The following is a 24,175-nucleotide window of genomic DNA, read 5'->3' on the forward strand; positions in this document are numbered from 1 at the left end:
TGGGGATTATACACAATCTATTTGTAATATAGGTGTTCAGACTGGGGAGTATTATTATTGTTTTGTATTGTCAAAATGAATTTTTAGGTAGTTTTTTTTTTCTATTACAAAAATGACTTAAATAAGTCATGGTCAGTTATATTAAACTTTATTTTCTAAATATCTATACAGAAAATACTTAACTTCTAATATTACTGTTACCTAGAATCATAAAATGCCAAAAGCGTAAATATTATTCCTTAATGAATTTTTCCACATTATACGAACCTATCTTACAGATACACATTTACGAAAATACTTTTTGATTTGAAAATTTGTAACACACCAAAAAAAAAAATCTAAAAAAGTAATTGTAAGCAATAAGACTTTAAAGTAGAAGACGTGCATGACAACCACACATCACACTAACTTTCCAAATGTTTCCGTTTGGGGAGCTGCGCACAGTTTCAGCATTTAATGCAGAAATGGACGTTTCAAATGTTCTATCACAACACAAAGCAAATACGTCACAGCAAAATTCATTGTTCATTGTTATATATAAAAAAAAAACAATTCAAGTCTGTGCTGGCAAACTATAATCTCTAAATAACATTTATAATGAACAATGCTAAGGTATTGGATGAAGCATTAAAAATAAAACACAATAAAAAATACATTGACTAAACATGTGGTAATAACTCATAAAAACAAACAACTGAGTACTTAGGCTTAGTTCTAGGGAGACTTTACTTGCTAATTATAAAACATTTGACAGAGAAAAAAATTTAACCTGATGTGTTTTCTTTAACCAATTCTTAAACTGAAGGAAAAATGGAAATAAACATTAAATGTTGTACACTATGTTAAATGACAGATTTATACCAAGTAAAACTTGTAGAAACTACAGAAGACTGAGCAAGTTTCACAAATGAAAATATTTACATTCATATAATTGAAGAAGACTTACTGATGAACCTGAGGTCCTTAGTATGACTTCAAATGGTGTATTGGTTGTACATGTAGTTCAATCAATCACATAATCTGTACATACATAAAAGAAATTGCATTCACTTTCTGTCTGCACTACCCTTCTTAAATTTCTGGAATATTTAAAAACTACATTAAACTTTTACAAAGAAAACTTTTGTTTGTTATTCATAAGGTTTATCCAACACCAGATCAGATCAGATCAGAGACCCTTGATGAAAGTGTTTATTGACTTTTGTTGAAATGAGCTTTCTGGTTACGGTCTCTCCACACAAAACTTCTCGCTATCAGGAGTATAACAAAGAGATTATTTGACAAAACAGTGAAGTACATTCCCAGTCAGAGAAACAGTGAAGAATGGATATCTATTCTATACCAAAGAAATATATCCTTTTTTCAGAGCTAGGGGATAAAATTCTGGGGTAGTAAACATTTATGGTAAAACATTATAGAGGGTACTTCAATAAATGTAAAGAGCATACATACAAAATTAAGATTTTTTCTGACTAGAAACATGGAACTTGTGAATAGGGTCAGCTACATAGTATTTTTTCCACATGTCAGAATAAGGGGCTCGGCGAACCCAGGGTTTAAAATGTCCGTCCCAGTGCAAAAGCTTAGCTTTATGAAGGAAATGTTTTGAATATCTAGATCCTGTTGTCAAACCTGAAACAAGAAATTAGCAATGAAAACTCTCACTAAAAGTATTGGAATAATATCACACTGTGGGAAATAATATTCCAACATGTAGAGACTATACAAAACAAATATCACAGTTAACAATTACTGTAAACCTTACATGATCACTGTTTAATATCTTATTAAAACAAAGGTTTAAAACTATAAACATTTCTTTACAATTTGTAGCTGGAACCAATCAATATTTACAAGCCTTGAACATTTACACATTAAGTAAAACGACGAATGTTCCTATGTACAATACACATTGGCTTAAAAATTCAGCACTTCTTTACAATACACCAGTTAGTTAAAGCATGTCTATACAATACATAGTCTGAGTACAATATTTCTGAAGGTCTTCAAAGTAGAGTTAAAGTTGAAACACTAGTTACAAATCTTGTATCTCTACAATATACAAGTTAAAATATGCCAATATGTCTAGTATTTAACAGTACTAAAGAGAAAACAAATGTCCAACCAATAATTTCCACCATTCATCTGGGGCTAGTTTCTTTTTTATAATCTCCTATTCTCAGATCAATAGAGTATATTCTGTATATCAAGACAGCTGGTATGGATATTAAAACGTTTTTTAAAAATAGAGTACAACGTTTCAACCTTCTGAGGTATTCTTCAGGTCAAAATAATGTTCTCTATTTTAATAAAAGTTTTAATACCCATACCATCCATCTTGAGATACAGTTTTACTTCAATTGGGTTTCCCACCAACATGGAAGTATACTCTAATCCATCTTAAAGTTGTTGGACAGTTTTATGTCCAATTATTATTTTGTAACTCTTTTTTTTTTGTCATGCTAAGTGTCAAGAGATGCAGATGTTCTGAAATATGGAGTTTTGTAGTTTTTGCAACAAGTTTAATTTATCCCCACATTTTTCTTGCACAGGCAAGGCCTTCTGGAATATTCACAGAAGCAAGTCTATTATAGTTTTTCAAAGCAGATTTCTTTAGTAACTACAAGAGTTTTGGAATAAAAACAGATTATTACCAGATAACTTACAAGTGCCTTTGAAATTTTGTCAACCGTTATAACATTTAAGCACTGATTAGTTTGAGTTGTACATCTAGTTTCATAACTTGACAGAGCAGAAACTGAGAACAGTGCCTGTTTTCTGAAACAGATATTCTAAGTGCAATTTTGGAGAAGTGCACTAGACTCAAAACATATTGAAAAAGTGAGTGTAAAACAGTTTTAATAAGTTCTATTTCTTAAAAACAAAAGTCTATAAATCAATTATAAATCCACAGTACCACAAATTAGTTGTTCTCTTCTTATCAATAAATGTGTTAATATCCATATCAGCCATTCTGAGTTACGTCTTGTGTAATATTTATTGAATAATGAATATTTTACAGAAAAACAATGTTACAACTAGTCAGAAGTTTTCAATCAGAATACAAACATCTTGTGTAATTCTTAATGATGAGATGTTCGTATTCTGATTGAAAACTTCTGATTTAGATGGTAATTTTCCAGGTGAAACAAGTAATACTAATATTTCTAAAAATATTGCTAAACAGTGTAAAGTTAAAACATAATTACAATACACCACTAAGTGAAAGTATGAAACATGTCTGGTGCATGAAGTTTGAAAGTTAAACTCCTATGACTTCATGAAATACCATTGCTAATTGTGAGTATTAAAATGCAACTCAGAGGAAGAACAAACAGTACCAAGTGTACTGTATTTTTGTCTCAATGGAAAAATTACTTCATCTGATGATCTGCATTTCCTCTAGAATGACTTTGTGACGAACATGAAACTAAGCCTAAGAGTTCCTTTCAATACACTTCTCATTACAATGTCCTTACAACTTCTAGTCTAGTTTTACTGACTTTGAACAATTAGAAATTTAAGATATAATTACCAAGATGTCGAACATGCCACATTGGATTTATTGGTGAAATTTTGTTGTACAATGTAGCTAACAATGGAGGTAACGGGCCATCTATCCGAAACAAGTGCTCTCTAAATAAAAAAAACGAAAGAAAATTATATCAAAAGAAAATACTGAATGTGTAAGGATATATGTGTTATTACAATAGTGTTTAGAATGTTATATGTAAAGGTACATATAACATCAGACAAGTACTTGGATCTATCTAGAGGGTGAATTATATAACAAACAAGTTGAAAACTCTTCATCCTGACCATTGAATATCCTTCAGTGAGAAGAGACATCCTCCTTTTGATCCAGCTCAGTAGCTTGATATTTGAGGAATTTCAAATCATATACTTCACAAATTTCATGTTTCATAGAAACATATCTCTTTTCATAGTATAGTGAGTTTCCTATTTTATTATATTTTATTTAATAACTGATAATGCATTGGAAATCTTACAGAAACATGTTCACTCCACCTTACCACTCACAAGCATCACTAAAAGGTTAACATCAATACACCCTGGCTGAAGCTCTCACATCATCTGAGCTGACAGGGGTCAAATGTGAAGGAAACACCTTACATTTCTCACATCTGCATCACAGCAAATCACTGTTATTAAGTCTGATCAACTACCTATACTTCTCTTACTTGCAACCTCTTACAAACCTATAAAGTTGTCATTTTCTTAAATCTATGAAGTCTTACGTTTCAAAATATTGGACAAAAGTTTTTCCCACATTTATAACCAACACAAGAATTTATAATGTATGTATTATAAGTTAGTTTGATGCATAATGCATGTCTGACTTTCTTCTTGCAAAAAAAAGGTCACAAAAATTATATACTAAGAGTTTTGAATAAATAAAAAAATGATCTTATTTCACTCTATACATGATTTTAAATCTCCAACTAAATAAATTCAACAGTTCTTCACTGACTCACCATTCTTCGTTCAAAGACTAATTAAAATATTCAATGCTTTCTTAGCTTGGTGAAATTCCAGCCTAAGACTGTTTAAATTTAAAGTAAAATTTAGTTGTTTATTTTGTATATTTACACAAACCTAAAGCATGGACAACTGTACTAACCATCCCCAATTTTGAACTGACAAACCAGAGGGCATGCAGATAATCCAGGTTACACACTGCTAAACTGTGTGCTAATTTAACTGAAAAACAGGATTTCATCATTATTTCTATAACACATTCACTACATTAAAGTGTTGTTTTATTTCTCTAATTGACACCAACTCCCAAAAGTAATTTATAGCTGAGAAAGCTTCTCTATAAGATAGGTAAATACAGGGGAATCACCATTGTATTATTTACTTAGGGGAATTTATTTCTGTTCATTTTAAGCTGCACATGTTGCTATGGGAACTTGGTGATGAACACTGAACAATTTATAATGAATGAATAACACATTCATGTTATTTCTTATTTCTACACCCTCAGTGTGTAAAATGTTAATACATTTATGTCATTTCTTCTTGACATGCATGTAGAATGCATTTTTTTCTTCATTTTAAACAAACAAATAAAAATAAAGCAGACTTACTGCATGGGAAGACAGAACAATATTAAAAGGATGTTCAGCCAATTCACCATTGCATGAGAGAATTTTTTACAACAAAAAAATTACACCAAAAATGACAGAAAGAATAAATTTTGCTTTACTTTGTTAAAATTTCCTCTTGTTTTAGTTTTATTTTTAACTGAATGGTATTCAACAAATACATTAAGATTATATGTTTCAAATATACTTTCATCTACCATTCTCAGCACTGAAAATGCAGCAAATTTACCGTGTCCAATTAGAAGCTTAGTAAAACATTTTATCTCAAATTCCTTGTAAATAAACCTTTAACATATCAATAATTAAAAAAAAATATCTTGCTTTCAATAACCTAAAATAACTTGACAAATTTGATACCTACTTAACATTTAACTCCATTAACTTGTCAAGCTTGACCCCTATCCTTTGAAACTCCCACTCTGTCAAGTTCAGAACAAAAACTCCTAGACTGAAGACACAATCTGCTGGATTGATTTTAATTTCTTTCAGTGCTTTATTGCTGAGATCAAGAAAATTTCCATATTTATTCTGTGAAAAAAAAACAAAACATTCACTGAACACACATGCATTATACTATGATATCCATGAGCTGATATTAACTCTTTCACTACTAAATAAATCTCTAAAGCAACAATTAGACGAAACTAGTCCAAAAGACAAAAACAAAATGTACACAATGAAGGATCTCATATTCTACTGCATCTAATTGCTCATGCTAGACATTTATGACATTTCAATGACAGCAACAAAAAACTAACAAGAAATATTACAAGATGCACAGATGAAAAGAAAAACAATAAACAACCCTCACTGACATAGAATTTTCACAAATGTTTCCTGCAGATTATAACTGAAAAAAAAACAACAAACTAAAGTAAACAGCAAGAACATACAGTTACAGCTTACCCCAACAGAGTTGAAATGCTTAGACATAGAGTCACAGTCGAAGGTAAATGCTCCAACATGACCAGCAGCTATCGAAGAATTGGCCAGTTCAGCTATGTCTCCTGTTAAACGTGTAACCTTATTAATATGAAGACCACAAAACATAACTTCCACACTACATTAAAACACAAGCTTAGTCCATTTGACCAATCTTGTAATCACCAAAAAGTAAATAAACCTAAATTATCTTTTTTTTTATTCTCTCTGGAATAACTATAGATTGTACTAGGAAATTACAGTTATTTATCCTAAAGTACATATAATTCCTTATCCTTGTGACAACTATTTTCATTAAACTTGTTTTACTGCTCTTTAAACTGTCTAACTAATGAACCTTTGTAAAAATAATAATAAACTAAATTGTGTGGTAAGTGCCAAGCTCACAAACCTTACAGAGAAACTTAACTACTCCTTTTAATTAGGGTTGTTTTTTTGTTTAAATAGTCTTACAGTGATGAATAATAAATAAACACTAAAAATAAATATAGTACTTACCTCTAGCCTCGTTTTATTATTAAACTTAAATTTTGTACTGATAGTAGTAATACATAAATCCACTTCTATTTATTTAAAATATGCAATTCAAAACAAAAAATAACAACAAAAAACAAAGAACAAATGTCCCAAAAGTAATGCAATTTACCTGGCTTTTTACCTGAGGTATAAATACCTTGAAATAATTTACTTACCTTATCAACATAAAATCACCAATAGCAACAATGAAACTTTAGGCACAATAATCCAAACACTATCATTAGAATAATACAAGATAGCTTTACAAAGGAATCAGTAGAACAAAATATTTTATTTGCTATTGATCTAAAAGCAATTGTTAGAGAAAGTTATTAATATTTTGTGAGAGGATGTGATACAAAAGCATGGCAAATAGGTTTGACTTTCTGGTTTATCTCTCTCTAAACAAGGAAGATTGGAGGCTATAAGAAGAGACTGTACCTGAGTAATATGTATACTATAAGTGTGTAATTTATATTGAACTTTAAACATCCGAAATGGGTGGTGAGAAAATCAGAAACGGGTGATTTAATATGAACAAGTATCATGTGACACAGACAAATGAAGATTTAGAACATTTTAAAGATTTATTTTTGAAATTAAAAGTCATATTAAGATTTAATTTATTCATTGCATTGTAAAACAGAAGAATAAACTCCAAAATTACAAGACATGATTTACAGTTGAACTTTCTCTTAATAATACTGTCATCATTTACATTTATAATATAGTAAACAATTAAAATGAAGATTATAGTTATTATTTGACAATATTTACCTTGAACAATACTGTCGTCATCCAAGTAGACAACCCTTCCTTTAATTTGGGGAAATATCTTTGGTATAAATAGCTTGGCATAATTCAACTGTAAAAAAATAAATTATTTTTCCTACACTGTAACTGTCTGAAAAAGCAACTTTTTTCTTCTGCCATTAATTACTTTTAAATTAAATTAAATTTTAAATTAAAGGTTTTATTTTAATGGCAGAGTGACATAAAAATTATTTTTGTTTAAAGCTCCTTTAAACAGCTTTACAATCATCTCTCATGAAACAAAGGAAAACATTTTTACACATATCTAACTTTAATGCAAGCTTATGAATAGCATTAAGAATGTTTTGCTGTTTCAACTGATTGCTGTACTGATTCAGATGGTATGCATGACAGCTTCTACAAATTTACCTGTAAAATATTTGTAACAGGACATAAATTACTCATATTTTCTTTTAATAATACTTTTGCCATAGCATAAGATAGCATCAACAAACTTTTAAAGTTAATAACTTTAAGACAGATTGAAAAGTTTATTTCTCAAGGTAACTTACATAACTTTTGTGCTTTGTGTCATCCTTCAAGGTAACTTTTCCCTTTAACCATTCTTTTTGAAAAATTTTAATTTCATAGGAGATTGTTCTGAGATCAGACTTTTCAATCCACGTGGACATATGATCAACTGATGAGTTATCTGTGACTAAGTAGAAATGAACAGGGCTTTTCGTGTTACTGATAACACTGTTGATCGTTGCTATGGCTCCACCAAGTGTTGCCTCCTCTGAAACTACCATCACTTGAATGATGTCTTTTGTGGTGAACACATGACCTGAGGAGCAAGGCCTTAGGTTACAAAACATCTACATTCTAAATGTAAGTCTTACATTTGAATAACAGCATCTTTAATATTCATGAATCTGCATATTACGAGCAGAAAAAAACAGATAAAAATCGAAAACCTTTATAGAATAGAGAAAAAACAAATATTGTTCTTGTACGTCAGAATGTGAGGATCAAGCATAAGAGAAACTGATTCAAGATAAATCTAGATTATGACAGCTGAATAATCAGTGCTATTTTCTATCACCATCTGAAAAAGAAAAATGCTCAGCAATTACTAGTTTTGGTAACTGCTTAATTAACAGTCCGTAAGTTGATTAAATCTAATTTGTACAGTGTTTCTCAAACCATCATGTATACAAGCAAACATATAGGTTACAGCAGAAGCTGCAAGTCAGTTAAGTGTCCTCTCATCAGCGATTCAAAATTAGTGATGGTGATGGGTTGCCTCAGTAGCTATGCTCGTAAGAAAGACGGGGCAAGCAAGTTTGCTGGTAGCGGGAATTAAAACTAAGACTCATGAGTCCCTCTTACTAACCAAGAAAGCTGAACAAACTTGAAATAAAAAATAAAAACATACAAAGAAAAAATTGGGCAGAGCACACATAGTCCATTATGTAACCTTACATTTAACAACAAATAAAAGTAGCAAAAATATTCAAATTTCTAAGACAATTGGAATGACTGAAAATAGATTATTAAAAACTAATTTTGATTAGTTAATTATTTTCGCGACAATCAATTTAATCATAATTTGGACTAGTGTACTGTTGAAATAATCAAAAACAATAGAAACTGGAAACTGCTTAAAATTTATTGATTTGAAGATAATTGTGATGAACTGATTAGTTTGTATGACACTAATTAAATTGCTCTGTTCTAGATCACAAGTCATATTGGTTGCTTAAGTTTATAGGTAGGAAAAGAGATGTTTTCAATGCAATGGATTCTATTTAAGTAGATAGAAAACTTGTTTAAAAAAAAGGGACTATTTAGATTTTAGGAATGAAGAGGAAATAACCAACCTTGATGAACCTCTTCCTGAAATTTGTCGGGCATGAGGTGAACAGATAGGAACTCAGCCATACCTATTCCAGCTAAGCATGCTGGTCCCAAGTCCAGATGCACAAAATAAGAGTTACTGGCCATCCCAGTGTGAAAACCCGGCCAAAACCAAAATACGAATCTTGTATCTAGGAAGACTCAAGTTGGTGATCCATATCAAAATGGATTAAAGTCATATGAAGAAGAGAATGGGAGGTAAATAGACTGAAAGATTGTCAGTGTTGAATGAATGTTGGCACTTAATGGTTTTCAACACTGCTTTAATTATTATTTAACTTACTACAGGTAGTTTTTTTTGTAAGGTCACTATTTTACTTGCATGAGGAATATAAGACATTCCGATCAGTGCTACTTTCTTTAACTTTTAAAAGGTTTTTGATACAGTAGCATTAATCAGATCATTAAGTTGACTGGGATTGGCAGAAAAGACATGCATAGAGGACAAATTAACCAACCAATAGAATGATCAATGAAAACCGAGCATTTTTTTACTGAAACAAAAAGTTTGCTTGAGGACATTTTATGTTCATAATTTACATTAATGACTGAGATAACTTCTTACACTATCATTCTCTGAAATTTGCTGGCAACTGTAAAATGCTGTAAAGAGCCAATCCGTTTGAGAATTCATTGTTGTTTTTTTCATTTAAAAACCTTCCAAGTTTTAGTGATATAGTACAGCAAACATGAAAGAAGAGCTTTTTTTTGTAGGTAAACTTAGAAAGTGCTTTTTGTTGTGATAGAGAAGTAGTGGTGTGCTGAAAAAAGTTTACATATGAATAGTGAAAAAACAAACAAACCCTAAAGCTTTCAGCTGAGACTGTGGGTGGGAAAAAGTTAAAATGTTTGATTTTATTTATGCAAATTATAAGTCCTAAGTTTACAACATTCTTTGTCAAGGATCTGGTGATGTCTCACTGAAGAATGCTACGTACAGTTTTGGTCCCTTTATTGTAGTAAAATACCAAACCATTCTGAGTAAAGTAGAAGAAACTGACTACTAGAATGAGCTTAAGTCATCTTAAAATACAAAGAAAGGCTTAAACTTTTGGACTCATTTCGTCTGAAGTACAGAAAAATTGTGGGGACATGATTAGTGTGTTACAAATGTTATTAGAGATTTAAACAGTTTTCCTCTTGGTTATCTGAGCAACAAAATAAAAATATGGTAAACACTAATCTGAATATTAGAAGTAATAATTTGGTGGATATATAATTCAGACATTATGAATTTTGTTAGGGGTTTAGCCAGTCTTTCTATGGTGTGAACAAGCAATTAATTGAAAATATTGCAAACACAAATATCACTACCAGATGAGACAGGTTTACCATTTAAAAACCTAGGACTTGTTATTTGAGAGAAAATTTCTCTTTTATTAGTTATAAACTCGGAATGATTTATCTGATGATGTCAAACATGCAGTTTATTTCAATTACACTATGTAACACAAATTTTGTTCTTGGATAGCATGTGTTATTTCTTAATTGTTTATATTGTAAAAGTACAGAAAATAACCATTATTCCCTTGAAACTTTGCTTTTGTGACCTGGATAATGAAATTTAGAAATTAACCTATTTTATATGTAAAAAAAGGGCAAATTTGCACATTTTCATTTACATAAGGTCTGATTAAAACAACATATGAATCAAGATTTACATGTATTTATACTAAAGTTACACAAAAATGTTTTGAAGTGAGTAGTTTTTCAAGATTTGCGACTGTAATGTAAACCACTTTCACGTATCAGCCCCCAAATATAGTCTCTCTGCATGTTTTCGTTATATGTTCCTTGGTAGCAGAGTTCAAAGTCCAGTATATCTTGGTGGAAGTGATTGCCTTGCTACTCTGCATATGCTTCCATGTTCTCCTTGAATTTATCAAGATTAGGGTCAAGGATATGGACTTTCAGGGACATCCTACAGCCCATTTTGCCGTAGTTCTTCACCAGAGCCTTAACCAGTTCCACATAATTTTCGACCTTGCGATTGCCCAAGAAGCCCTGATCCAATGCAACAAAGCTGCCCCAAGTTTTTTTTTCCTTCCTACTGAACTTCCTGGGAAATTCTGTGCACTCCAAGATCTTCATTATTTGTGGTCCAATGAAGACACCAGTTTGGACCTTTGCCTCAGACAGCTTAGAAAAGAAGTCTCGAAGGTACTTGAAGACTGCAGACTCCTCGTCAAGAGCTGTGACAAATTGTTTCATGAGACCCAATTTTATGTGTAATAGTGGGAACAACATCTTCTGGAGGTCCACTAGTGGCTCACACTTGACATTGTGCCTCCCCACAGAAAACTTGGTCAGTTGTGGTCAGTGCTTTCTGTTGTAGTGCACTGCAGTGTCTCTCCTGTACCAAAGGCAATGATAATAGGGAAACTTGGTAAAGCCTCCTTGGAGACTCATCAGGAATGCCATGAAGTCTCCAACAACCCCCCAGCCATACTCATCATACTTTAAGGTTTCTAGCAAGGTCTTGGTGCTGTTGTATTCCTCTTTGGGGTGCACTGAGCCAAGGAAAGAGATGGATACTTATTCCTGTTATTGGGCAGCACAGCTTTGATGCTTCTACAGCATTCTTGAAAATTTGAGAAAATTCTCAACCAGCTACTCAGCACTGAATCTACCTGGAATGTTCTGGAAAATGGGTAAATTTGAAAATGTCATTAACCAGGTCACAAAAGTAAAGTTTGAAGAGAAAAATAGATCTTTTCCATTTACTTTAGGCATAAGCAATTGGAAAATAACACATTCTGCCCAGCACAAGAAAGAGTAAAAATTTTGTTACACAGTGTTATTTAACAATTCCTTTGAAATATCTAAATAGAAGAGACTGATACAACTAAGCCAAATTACTGTTAGGTTTAGAAAAAGACATTTTATATGAATTCCATTCTTATGACTACTTTCTTTTTTGCAGATGAGTGACCTTGAAGAATCAAATGGCTATTAGTTGCCTCAACTTAAAGAAAAAACACTGATTTGCTTGTATGTTTATATACTTTCAAAAATACAGCTCTTAAGAACAGATTTTTCTGAATGCTCACAATACAAATCAAGAAAAACATGTTGCAACAAAAAATAAAAAAAGTAATTTTCTTGTAATTAAAACAGGAGATGACATAACTGAAAACTTAAAAAAATCTGGAAACATTACTTACGTTCACTTCTACCTGAAAAAGGTGTACTGATCAGAGGAGGCAAAAAGTTTGGACTGAATGCATAATAAGTCCCAACAATACAACAAACAGCTAAAAGGAAGACAATCACTGAAAAAAAAGAACAAAAACAAACAATAATTAATATATATGTATATTCAAGCACACACACATTTTTTTTTGTCCCATTTGATATTAACCTGGTAAATATTTTTGTGTCAAGTTTTTATCTGCAGTTCATGAACTCAGTTGATCTCAGAAGAAGAAAGAACCACTCTGAAATAAATCCCTAACTCGTCCCTCAGGAGTCTAGGTGTGTTTTTACACTACAATATGTTGAATGTTAAAAAGTTTAATCTAGAATCTCCAAAACAGGAAGGGGGGTTGGATGCATCTCTTTGAGACAACTTCAAAACAAGTTTTTGTTTGTTAACTGATAAAACTTTAAGTGAAATACAGTATCCTGAAATTTCCATACTAGCTAATAATAAAGTCTTGCCCCTGGGAGTACATTTGGTGTATGTGTGTGTGTGTGTGTGTGTATATATATATCAATAAAGCCACATCCTTAGCATCATAAATTAAGCAATTGTTCCCTATCATCTTTTCTAGTTTAGCCTTCAATTAAGATGTGAACAATTTCACCAGTGAAATGATTTGGTAAGGAAGGTCAAAGCATCACAATAATTAGCAGTGGGATGAGCAGACAGGAACACTTTGGAAGCTGTTACAGACATAATACTGTACTCAGATTGCTGCACAATATCTACCAAGGCAGTTCTAAATAGTTCCTGAATCCCTCTGCTTGTCATTTGGAGACTTCCATGCTCCCTGTGTTTGGCTGTTTTGCTTGTGATGAGCTCAAAGATTTCAGTCACCTAACCACTTCAAATCACTTTTTGCAGCCTCAATACTGAAAGAGGGCAGGATACATCTTCTTTTTAGCCAATAAAAAGGTTAAAAAAATTGAACTTCAAATTAAGAAAAAGTGAAGTTGGTAGTTGTTTTTATCTTTTCAATAAAAATGTCCACAACTGGATTACGAGAAGCCTCTTAAATTTGCGAGTGTTTGTTTTCTCATTTTAAGCTACATTGAGCTATCTGGTGAGCCCACCGAGGGGAACTGAACCCCTGATTTTAGCATGGTAAATCTGTAGACTTACTGCTGTACTAGTGGAGGGCTTAAATCTGCATTATTCTGCAAAAGAATATTTTTCACTGTTGGGGAGCAAACAGTTTCACCTGAAAATACCTCAATGCACCTCAGGCACTTTTTGTTTTCTACAGTATGGCAATTTCAAAATCATATTTCAGAGCTGCGAGTTTAACATTTATTACTATAATACCAAGGTTCTGTACACTTTTTGAATCACAATATTTGCTACACCATGCTTTCATTTATGCTAACCATTTCTTCCATTGCTTCTTTAACATTTTAATACTTGAAAATGTTCTTTTGATTTTTCTTCCCATACAATGTTACTTCAAGGCTTTTATGTAAGTGTGGTATTCTAAGTTTTCTCAAAACATTACAGATAATAGTAATCACAAAAAGCAAGAGTAGTGGTAGAATATATCATGTGAAATTAAATGGGAATTTCTGACTGAATTGTGTTTAAAAACAAAAATTGAATATAGCACACATTAAAGTTAAAAAGCACTTCAGTTGTGACAAAATTCAGAGCTGATGAGTACATTAACCATCAGAGATAGCTTTTAGATGGCAGAAAGAGAAACTTCTGTATACTTAGTATGCTACATGCTACCTGCAATATACTTTAATGAATGTGGTCAACCCTTTCAAACAGCATGAATTACATAAATCATTGGTAATGTCATAGGTGAAAACAAGTAAAATATATCTTCTAGGTAATTCAAAACTTATGGACAGTGACAACAACAAAACTCAGATAAAAACACAGAGCTCTCTTACACATGCAACAGTCAAGTCTAATAATACCAAAGTAGAACAAACTCCATAATACTGTGTATTTAGCTCAAGAAATAATCACCAGTTCTTGAAAATAATTTATATGAATAGATGTATATTTGTCTTTCCAAATTTGCAGTGAATACTGGAATGAACTATCTTTATACTTGAGATATTTATATATAAAAGAATATTGTTATTCTAACCAACGTTCTGCCTTTCAGCTTTCATCTGGGTTAATATTATTCTAAAATAAATTAATATTTACCTTTCCAAGTTACTAGAGGTTTGGTTTATTTTGAATTTCGTGCGAAGCTAAACGAGGATTATCTGCACCAGCCGTCCCTTATTTAGCAGTGTAAGACCAGAGGGAAGGCAGCTAGTCATCACTACCCACCCTCAACTCTTGGGCTACTCTTTTACCAATGAACAGTGGGATTGACCATCACATTATAACATCCCCACAGCTGAATGCTCAAGCACATTTGGTGTGACGAGGATTCGAACCTGCGACCCTCACATTACGAGTCGAATGCCTTAACCACATGGCCATGCTAGGCCACTTAGTAGAGGAAGCAAACAAGAAGGAGAAAACAATACTCTTTATATTCTACAATTTTAATTTCTCCTGTTAACATTAAACATTTTTGTGACTTAACATTAACTATTTATGAAAGCAGGTCACCTACGTAGATCAGAACTCAGTACGTACACTGTGCAATAAGAATAGCTAATTAAATACAATATTTCAATTACTTATAACGATTATAAATAAGTTTTTCTAAACTGCTTATATTATTATGGTTATATGTTCTTTTAATACATATTTGTGGCTGATGTTCATCTATCGACAGGTAACTGTGCTCCTCAACCCTTCTGCTTTGTAGTTTGGATATATTCGAATAAATATTTATACCCACTGACTTCAAAAATTCTGATTTACTCCATGGCTGCCAAAAAACGTTTCCCTCTACTGTGGTCTGTAGGAATATCTCCTACTTTAAACAATAACCAAGCCTGTGTGTGTGTGCTGCCATCTGTGTTCCATGCCAGGAAACATGGATATTTACATACTCCATATGGAGGAACACATATAGAATCTATATAAAGATAGCTTCATTATATCTTGTACACCATTATCTAAATAAATGGTTTTATATTTGGTAATGATTTTGGTCTCACACTGATGTAGTCTGGACTATATTTATGCCATTTACTGGAGAACCTTTCTTCTAATTTTCATCAATTTTTTATTTAAATCATTATTTTCACTATCCAATACAGTTTTCAAGAAATATTTCTGTCAGATATAGAAAACAGAACTTCTTTTAATATTAAAAAATACAAAGGGTCAAATTCATACTCGTTTTCTTTGGTAGATAATTGACACTTTTATGAGAATCTACCTGAAAATTAATTGCACAGTGGAAAAGTTAATGTGGTATTTACCGAGCTTCGAATATGAGCAAGTGTTGATTTCCCTCCTGTTGGAAATAGCCACATAATTAGTATGTATTTGATGCAGCACAGAGGAAGTGCAACATTGAACATCGAGTGTATACTGAATCATGGTTTTTATACCAGTGTTTTCATCTCTGAATTGGTGCACTTGTTTTACTTGTGCAAACAGATCAATGGTATTTATGCAACACACCTAAAAAATAATTATGGAATGAAACAAAGGGTAAACTCAAACTGACATTCTTTATACATTAAAAAGATTGACAAGATATATTTTCATCAACTAATTCATATTTGAGAGGTTAATCTAGACTCTACGTACATATTATTACTCAGATTCTATATACTGACAGAGAACCAAACCTTATTAAAAACATTCAGTATTCACCTCAGAAAATTTCAGTTGCAATTTTTATCATGTCACTTTCTTCCTTCCTAAAATTCAGTGAGAATATAATGGCAGCCCTATGCATATAACATGGCTAACAATGAAAACAATGCTGAAGTGTTAGTACCACCAATTTGCTTCCCTAATGGTGGCTACATAACAAGTGATAGTCACAGAATGACACTGTCAGTGAAGTGGAATGTATGGACTTTCTGAATCCTCTTGAAAGTCCCCCCCCCCCAAATCTCAATTACTGTAAAAAATATTGCCCCTGTAGTCAGTTTCAACATGTGTACTTAGCTTACAAACTTGTTTAATTTAAAATTTGAACATTGCTAGGAACTTTTAGGTTTGGTTAATCATGAGATTTTAAAAAATATTATATAGTATATTTATGATTAATAACTTCAAAGATTCCAGCATAACACCTTTCATAATAGTCATGAAGTTTTGAGTTATTTGGTTTAGTATTACTTAACTGTTACAATAAAGTATTCAGTAAAAATGTATATCTGTACTAAAACAATTTAAATAAAAAGCAACAAAGTGTAGGTACAGAAGTTTTGAATTCATTTCATGTAATGAGAAAACTTACATTTTACTTCATTTTAATTACACTGTCCAGAAAACCTTTTATACAAAATAAGTTAAGGAATTCAAGTATTGGTGACTAAATATATAATACACACACAAACATTAATAATAATAATAAGTTGCCAAAAGCAAGAATACATGAGAATGGTCACTGTGTTCATTTGACAAAAGTTACCTAACCTGCACATCAAATATTATATAACATACAAAAGTTACAATAACAAGATAGTTCTCAAGTATACAGACTACTTACAGATGTTATGAGAAATAGTGATTGATGACTTACTAGAAGAAATATTTTACAATTACTTTTATGGAGAAATTATGTACTGAACTATTTCAATGTATATAACTTTCATTCTACTATTCAGCTTATGTTGTCTTAATCTATCCAACAGAATCACCAGAAGTCTTGTGTTAAATAATAATTAAATGGTAACACACAGAACTAAAAGTTCCACTCTGGCAGAAACTAAACATCAAATACATTTTTCAATGTCTTTAAGTTCATTATAACTGTCAATATCTCCTTTCTAAATACTATTAATATTCTTCCATAATTTCAACTGCATTATTACACTTATGGAAAGTTCCTTAGGTTTGACACAGCTAAAGGTTCAGGATATCCTTAGTAAGAAGTTATAAAATTGTAACAAACAATGACATCATACAATCATAGCCTGACTTGGAACACAGTTATGATAATAATTAAGTTATCTTCATTACTGTATGATGATACACAACAGCATAGCAACGTAACAGTTATCAGTATAAATATAAAGAATAAAACAATACCTTTAATAAGAAACAGATTCTGACTCCTCTTCATTACTAACTTGAACCTTAAAAATACAAAAGTACTTGTTATGGTACAATCACATGATTGACAAAATCTGAGACACAGATTCAAATGATTATGAATATAAAGTCATTCTTTCCTAGCAAGTAAGACTTGGTACTGAATAATGAATGTTCGTGATGATTCAATACAATCAATCTAATTAGGGGCCAAGCTGTTACAAAGAAATCTCAAGACAAACTGACTGGTTTATTTATTTTCCTTTCAGTAGATAAGGTTAGAAAATTTTCCAAGATACTGTAAAACTGTTTTCTGATTTATATTCTTAAACACCCTAAAACAGATGATGCAGTTTAAATATAGAATATATTTTTTTGTAATGGGATAGATATATTTACATGTGAGCTGTTGAATATCCAAAACATTTAAGGCACACAGCCTTAACTTTCAGGCATTAATTCACTGCTAATTACAGTGGGAGGGATACCTTTCCTTAGCTATGTTAAATAAAACATGCTTTAAATAATATTTAGTAATACGTACCACACAAATATTTCTAAATAAAACTTCTTTTATAATTAACTTTGGTTTGTGATATCACAAATATGTGTTGGAGCTTTACACATCAAGACTATAATTTTTAAAAGTATCTCTTTGGATAACAGTAACAGTACTTGTAATGAGGATGTCATAATATAACAAAGCTGCTTTATTTATTCTACTGATAGAAATGTTTTCAATAATATAAAACCAATCTCCACTAAGCTTTAAATCTTGTCTCTCTACATATAAAATACTGATGAAGGGATACCTTAGGAAAACTTTCTTTTCTTCCAAGGAACAATGGTTCCTTAACACTAATGACTTTCATTAGGTGACATTACTCAACCAGTCCTGTTACTATAACTCAACATTTTTTTAATATTTCAAATATGTTGGAAATGTTTAGATATTGGCTGAATTCTTCAGCCTTAATTTAAATAATCTGTTCAATAACTCCATTATGATTGAAAAAACAATTAGTTGATTAATCTATGTAGATTTTACTAGATATCACATTATAAAACAAGTTGAAATGGTAAGTTCAACCAACAATAAATATAAATATACATAAAAACAAATTTATGAATCCACAAGTGTGATGCCCTACTTTTTCTGATGTATCAATACAGAATTTTAAGTATTCTCAAACTACTTTTTACATGAAAAAACAACAGAAAATTATACACTGGCTTACTAAACAAAACAGAAGAATTATAATCTGGATTAATACAATTAGTTTCCTTGCTAAATCTCCTGTTATATTTATTTCCACAATGTGTAATGGGTAATAATTAGTGCAATAACAACTCGGAATATTAGTAATTCTACTTGTATTTAGAGTATTAATACTGTAGTGTAGTACTATTACTACTAAACTAGAAACAAACATGAAGTGAATTAAAAACTTAATACGTTAATGCTACTGTACCATAGTAACAAAATAACTCATAAAGATAATTTCTCTTGTAATATCAGTTACAACGTCATACGTATACAACTTAAAATTGAAATCATTTGTGCACTTTCTACTAATACCACTCAGTAAACACTCTAACGTAAACATAATTGTTATTTTATGTACAACCTTAATAAACTTGCAAGTTAAAAATCGTAAATCTGCATCTCAGCCAACATTACTGAAATTACAACCCTGCTATGCAGCGCACCCTAGTGCTTTATACTCACATTTAAGACCTTCAAGATTCATCGTGAGAAACACACTTCAAGCCATTTTAAAAAAGTACACAAAAATCCTTTTATCTAAAATATTCAGCGATAATAAATCAGAAAAAAATACATGTCTTTGGGATAAAACAATAATGAATATTATTATTATATTGATATATCGTATATATTATATCATCACGACTAAACATATAACAAGAGCCACACCCCTTTATTTACTAAGTAACAATATTTTCTACTTTTAAGTTCCAGGCCCGACATGGCCAGGTGAGTTAAGGCGTTCGACTCGTAATTGAGGGTTGCGGATTCGAATCCCCGTCACACCAAACATGCTCGATCTTTCAGAAGTGGGGGCGTTATAATATATCAGTCAATCCCACTATTCGTTGGTAAAAGAGTAGCCCAAGAGCTGGCGGTGGGTAGTGATGACTAGCTACCTTCCCTTTAGTCTTACACTGCTAAATTAGGGACGGCTAGCGCAGATATCTCTTGAGTAGCTTTGCGCGAAATTCAAAAACAAGCAAAGAAAACAAACTTAATCTCAAATATAGTGCCAGTCTCAACTGCGGTGGCAAACTATCCAGTAAGTAATTACCATCTTAGAAAAACAAAGCTGATTTAACTGAAGTATAACTGAGAATGAAAATAATGTTACTTGTCAAGAATGAACAACAGCAGATAGAAAACACTACATTTATCTTGAAATTATACCAACATTTTGGGTTAAGGCATTTCATCAGTTAGTACTTGGATAAAAACGTTATAAACACTAATCAAATAACAAATTTGAATATACAAAAACTGGAGCCTCACCTGTCTTTTTAAACCTCAAGTGACCCCCAGTGGTACAGCAATATGTCTGTGGGCTCACACTGCTAGAAACCAGGTTTCGACATGCGTGGTAGGCAGAACACATTGTGTAGTTTTGTGCTTAATTCCAAACACCCAAACAAACAAATAAACCTCAACCTTATGTCCTATTGTTCTTATAATACATTAAAAATAAATCAAATGCCACAACACTATTGATCTCCCGGATAATCCTCAATCATATAATTTCTTACCTCAAAAGATAGCGTTTCCTTTCTTCCTTCTTAGAAATCATTCTAGCAGCCCTCTCCTGTGCCTTTTAAAAGTCGGTATCATTTCTCAGATGAAAAGAATAAAATTGCATACAGTATTCTAAGAATATCCCAAATGGTAATTTGTCTAAAATAATAATTATATCTTTTAACTTGTACTCAATATTTTTGTAGCATGCAACCATATGGTATGTTTTATACCCACTTATATAATATCTTTTTTTTTCCAAATCTTTCACACATCTAAGTGAAAATAGTGTAACACAGAACGTCGACTACAGTTGTTGTTCAGTTTTTCACCGTAGTTACCTATTGTTCTAGATCATCTATCTATTGCATCACATGCGCCTTCTTGTTGGAAAGATAATATTCTCTGAAGTTGAACCCACTACGAAAGTAGACAATCTTTTCCAGTGACTGGTCAAATGATATTCCAACATCTCAGCAGTGATATAGGCAGTACACATTACCTGAATAGAGTGGCATTATAAAATGTTTAAAAATAATGCCATGCTTTTTTAAATAATCCTCTTTCTTAAAACCAAATCTTCAGTACGATAAGTGAATTTTTTTTTAAAAGTAAAATACTCTTTCGTGTTTAACAATAAGTTAACTAATTCTGTTGTGAAGATATTAGGAGAGTTGTGAAAGGGTTAACTATTCAATAAAGATACTGTCTTTTGTCTTGTATAGTTGGCAGTTTAATAGTTAATTATAGTGTTTTTTCTTGTTTAACATAGTTCAGTTTCATCATTTGGTTCAAACTCTTTCAAAGTCACATAATTCAATCAAGTTTCCTGTTATCTCTCACATCCTTCTTAGTTTCTCAAAGGGAGATAAGTAAACAAAAGAATACCGCATGTCTATAAATGCATCTCAAAATTCTATTTGCTTGACTGTTAACAACAAGAAACACCGCTTTGGTAATAAGAATTTATGAGAGAGAATAAAGAAGAACGTCATAATATGTCAACAACACTATATCGAATACCAATGAGGCCTTTTGTCCAATATAAGGGCTCAGTAAGCCAACTGGGACACGACAGACATAGTGACTGAGATGCCATTTACGGTTCCAGTGACTTATCTATTATTATGCCAAGATATTTTTCTTCAGTAATGCTACTGAGTGCATTCACGTTTATATTAAATGTATGACGGGAATTATGATAAACCAACTGCATTATCTTGAAGTTACCATAATTAAAGGCAATTTACCAATTGATCTGAATAATTCTGTAGTATCTCAGCATTCTCAGGATAATTAGGAATACCCAAGGGATATAACGTCATCAGTAATTTCCGCTAACTTACCAATTATTTTCCTGTTAAGCCCGGCATGGCCAAGCGTGTTAAGGCGTACGACTCGTAATCTGAGGGTCGCGGGTTCGCATCCCCTTCGCGCCTAACATGCTCGCCCTTTCAGCCGTGGGGGCGTTATAATGTGATGGTCAATCCCACTATTCGTTGGTAAAAGAGTAGCCCAAGAGTTAGCGGTGGGTGGTGATGACTAGCTGCTTTCCCTCTAGTCTTACACTACTAAATTAGGGACGGCTAGCACAGATAGCCCTCGAGTAGCTTTGTGCGAAATGCAAAAAACAAACAATTTTCCTGTTAGTATCATCAATGTAACTTAGAAAACCAAAAGCCCAAACAGTGACCCCAGAATATACCACTGGAAACAATGGTCTAATATGGTTACACTCTTAACATCAACCTTTTCCTTCTTCTTATAATGTTTATCATTTAAAATATTTTTTCTTGAACGTGACAGTTATCAAGAAATCATCATATAGTCCCACAGTGGCACAGCGGTATGTCTGCAGACTCACACCACTAGAAACCGGTTTTCGATACCTGTGGTGGGCAGAGCACAGATGGCTCATTGTGTAGCTTTGAGCTTCATTCCAAATAATCAATCAATAATCAGTTGTACCCATAACTGAAGCGCCATCCTCCAAAATTATTAGTTAATACGAAGTTTGGATTGTGTGATCAGGTGAACATTATAAAATAAATATTCATTTGGCCCGGCCCATAAAAAAGAATTTTTGTCTCTTTAATTACAATAATTAAAAACATTTAAAATGGACAAATTAACACATATGGATTTTCATTCACACACATTTCACAGTTTAATGTGTACAAAAAGAAATTACTAGCGATCAAACTCGGCTAACTCAATATTCCTCTTCAAAACCAACGCCAACGGCTCAGTGGTAAGTCTGAAGGCTTGTAGCTCTAGCAACCGGGTTTCAGTACCTATGTTAGACACAGCACGATAGCCCATTGTTTAGCTATGTGCTTTACGACAAAGAGACAAACAATCCGAATATAATAACTTAATAAGTTAAGCTTTCCGAGACACAAATATCATGAGTTATAAACAATTAATGAGTTAATAAGCCATAAAAATATCAATTTATATTATTCCTCGTGCAATTAATAGCGCAAAACAACAATTGGCAACTATCGTAAAGTGAAGTCGTCTTTGAAACCAACATGTACTATATAGGTACTGCATACTTTCTCTCTATATTGCATGTACTTTAAAATTATAATTTTTCCTCTAAATTTCTTTTAAACTTAACACATTTACTGTTAATAATTAACATTTGTTTGTTTGTACTTAAGCTTTTTGTTTTGGAATTTCGCACAAAGCTACTCGAGGGTTATCTGTGCTAGCCGTCCCTAATTTAGCAGTGTAAGACTAAAGGGAAGGCATCTAGTCATCACTACCCACCGCCAACTCTTGGGCTATTCATTTACCAACGAATAGTGGGATTGACCGTCATATTATAACGCCCCCACTTCTGAAAGATCGAGCATGTTTGGCGCCATTCGGGCGCGAACCCGCGACCCTCAGATTACGAAGCGCACACCTTAACGCGATAGGCCATCCCAATGTACTTAAGCACAAACCTACACATTGGACTATCTGTACTTTTTATAACAATGTACAGACTTCACAAGTACCTCACCCACCGAAACATCAACATCCCCTAATATACTGTTTAAGAAAACTACAAACATCTTAGTTTATAAATTACCGGATTGTTTTGTTTAAATTAACTTTTATGTAACTTTTGCACACATCACTAATTCAGTTCAGTTAACGAGATGTTTAAACCAGTTTATAAACAAAAAGGTTAGTGTAAATTTCTTGTATTTTACTGAGTTAACAATACTGTACAACAAAGAAAATTTACACTCGTTGGTCAGTGAGATCAAACAGTGCCAAAGACACGCCAATCGGTCAGTAGTTCAAATACGGTCAACCTTCAAACAGCCCGACATAGCCAGGTGGTTAGGGCGTTCTACTCGTAATCTGAAGTTGCTGGTTCGAATCCTCGTCACACTAAACACGCTCGCCCTTTCAGCCATGGGGGCGTTATAATGTGACAATCAATCCTACTATTCGTTGGTAAAAGAGTAGCCCAAGAGTTCGCGGTGAGTGGTGATTACTAGCTGCCTTCCCTCTTGTCTAACACTACTAAATTAGAGACGGCCAGCACAGATAGCCCTCGTGTAGCTTTGCGCGAAATTAAAAAACAAACAAACAGTCTTCAACTATTCGCATAATGTAACTTCGAATATTTTAAAAATGAAAGTTTATCTACGATCGATTAAATTCGACACATTGCGTTTAGTATTTATATCACTGCATAACAATTTTTTTGAAAAGATCTTGCTGATTGTGAGAGATACCTGGTGGGTATACACAAATATAGTTTTGGTTTTGCTTCATCACGCAGAAACTTGAAAAATAGAC

At 32.3% G+C, this 24,175-nt stretch overlaps 1 protein-coding gene across 2 annotated transcripts; it reads right to left on the bottom strand.

The window, feature by feature from the left end:
• Nucleotides 1-132: 132 nt before the first annotated feature.
• Nucleotides 133-19,314, bottom strand: LOC143254336 (glycosyltransferase 8 domain-containing protein 1-like). 2 transcript variants are annotated; one of them, XM_076509370.1, is made up of 10 exons: nucleotides 19,221-19,313; nucleotides 17,590-17,636; nucleotides 12,425-12,532; nucleotides 7,913-8,187; nucleotides 7,365-7,452; nucleotides 6,036-6,136; nucleotides 5,491-5,657; nucleotides 3,536-3,636; nucleotides 1,453-1,632; nucleotides 133-1,020 (listed from the first exon to the last, which is right to left on the bottom strand). In XM_076509370.1, exons 2-9 carry the CDS (start codon nucleotides 17,621-17,623, stop codon nucleotides 1,457-1,459), a joined length of 1,050 nt encoding a protein of 349 aa, XP_076365485.1. In that variant the 5' UTR covers nucleotides 17,624-17,636; nucleotides 19,221-19,313; the 3' UTR covers nucleotides 133-1,020; nucleotides 1,453-1,456. The 2 variants fall into 2 exon arrangements, with proteins under 2 accessions (XP_076365485.1, XP_076365484.1); XM_076509369.1 differs by having other exon boundaries at nucleotides 133-1,632; nucleotides 19,221-19,314.
• Between the last annotated feature and the right edge of the window lie 4,861 nt (nucleotides 19,315-24,175).

The sequence above is a fragment of the Tachypleus tridentatus genome, chromosome 6 (genome assembly GCF_004210375.1).
Source record: "Tachypleus tridentatus isolate NWPU-2018 chromosome 6, ASM421037v1, whole genome shotgun sequence".
Taxonomy (NCBI): Eukaryota; Metazoa; Arthropoda; class Merostomata; order Xiphosura; family Limulidae; genus Tachypleus; species Tachypleus tridentatus.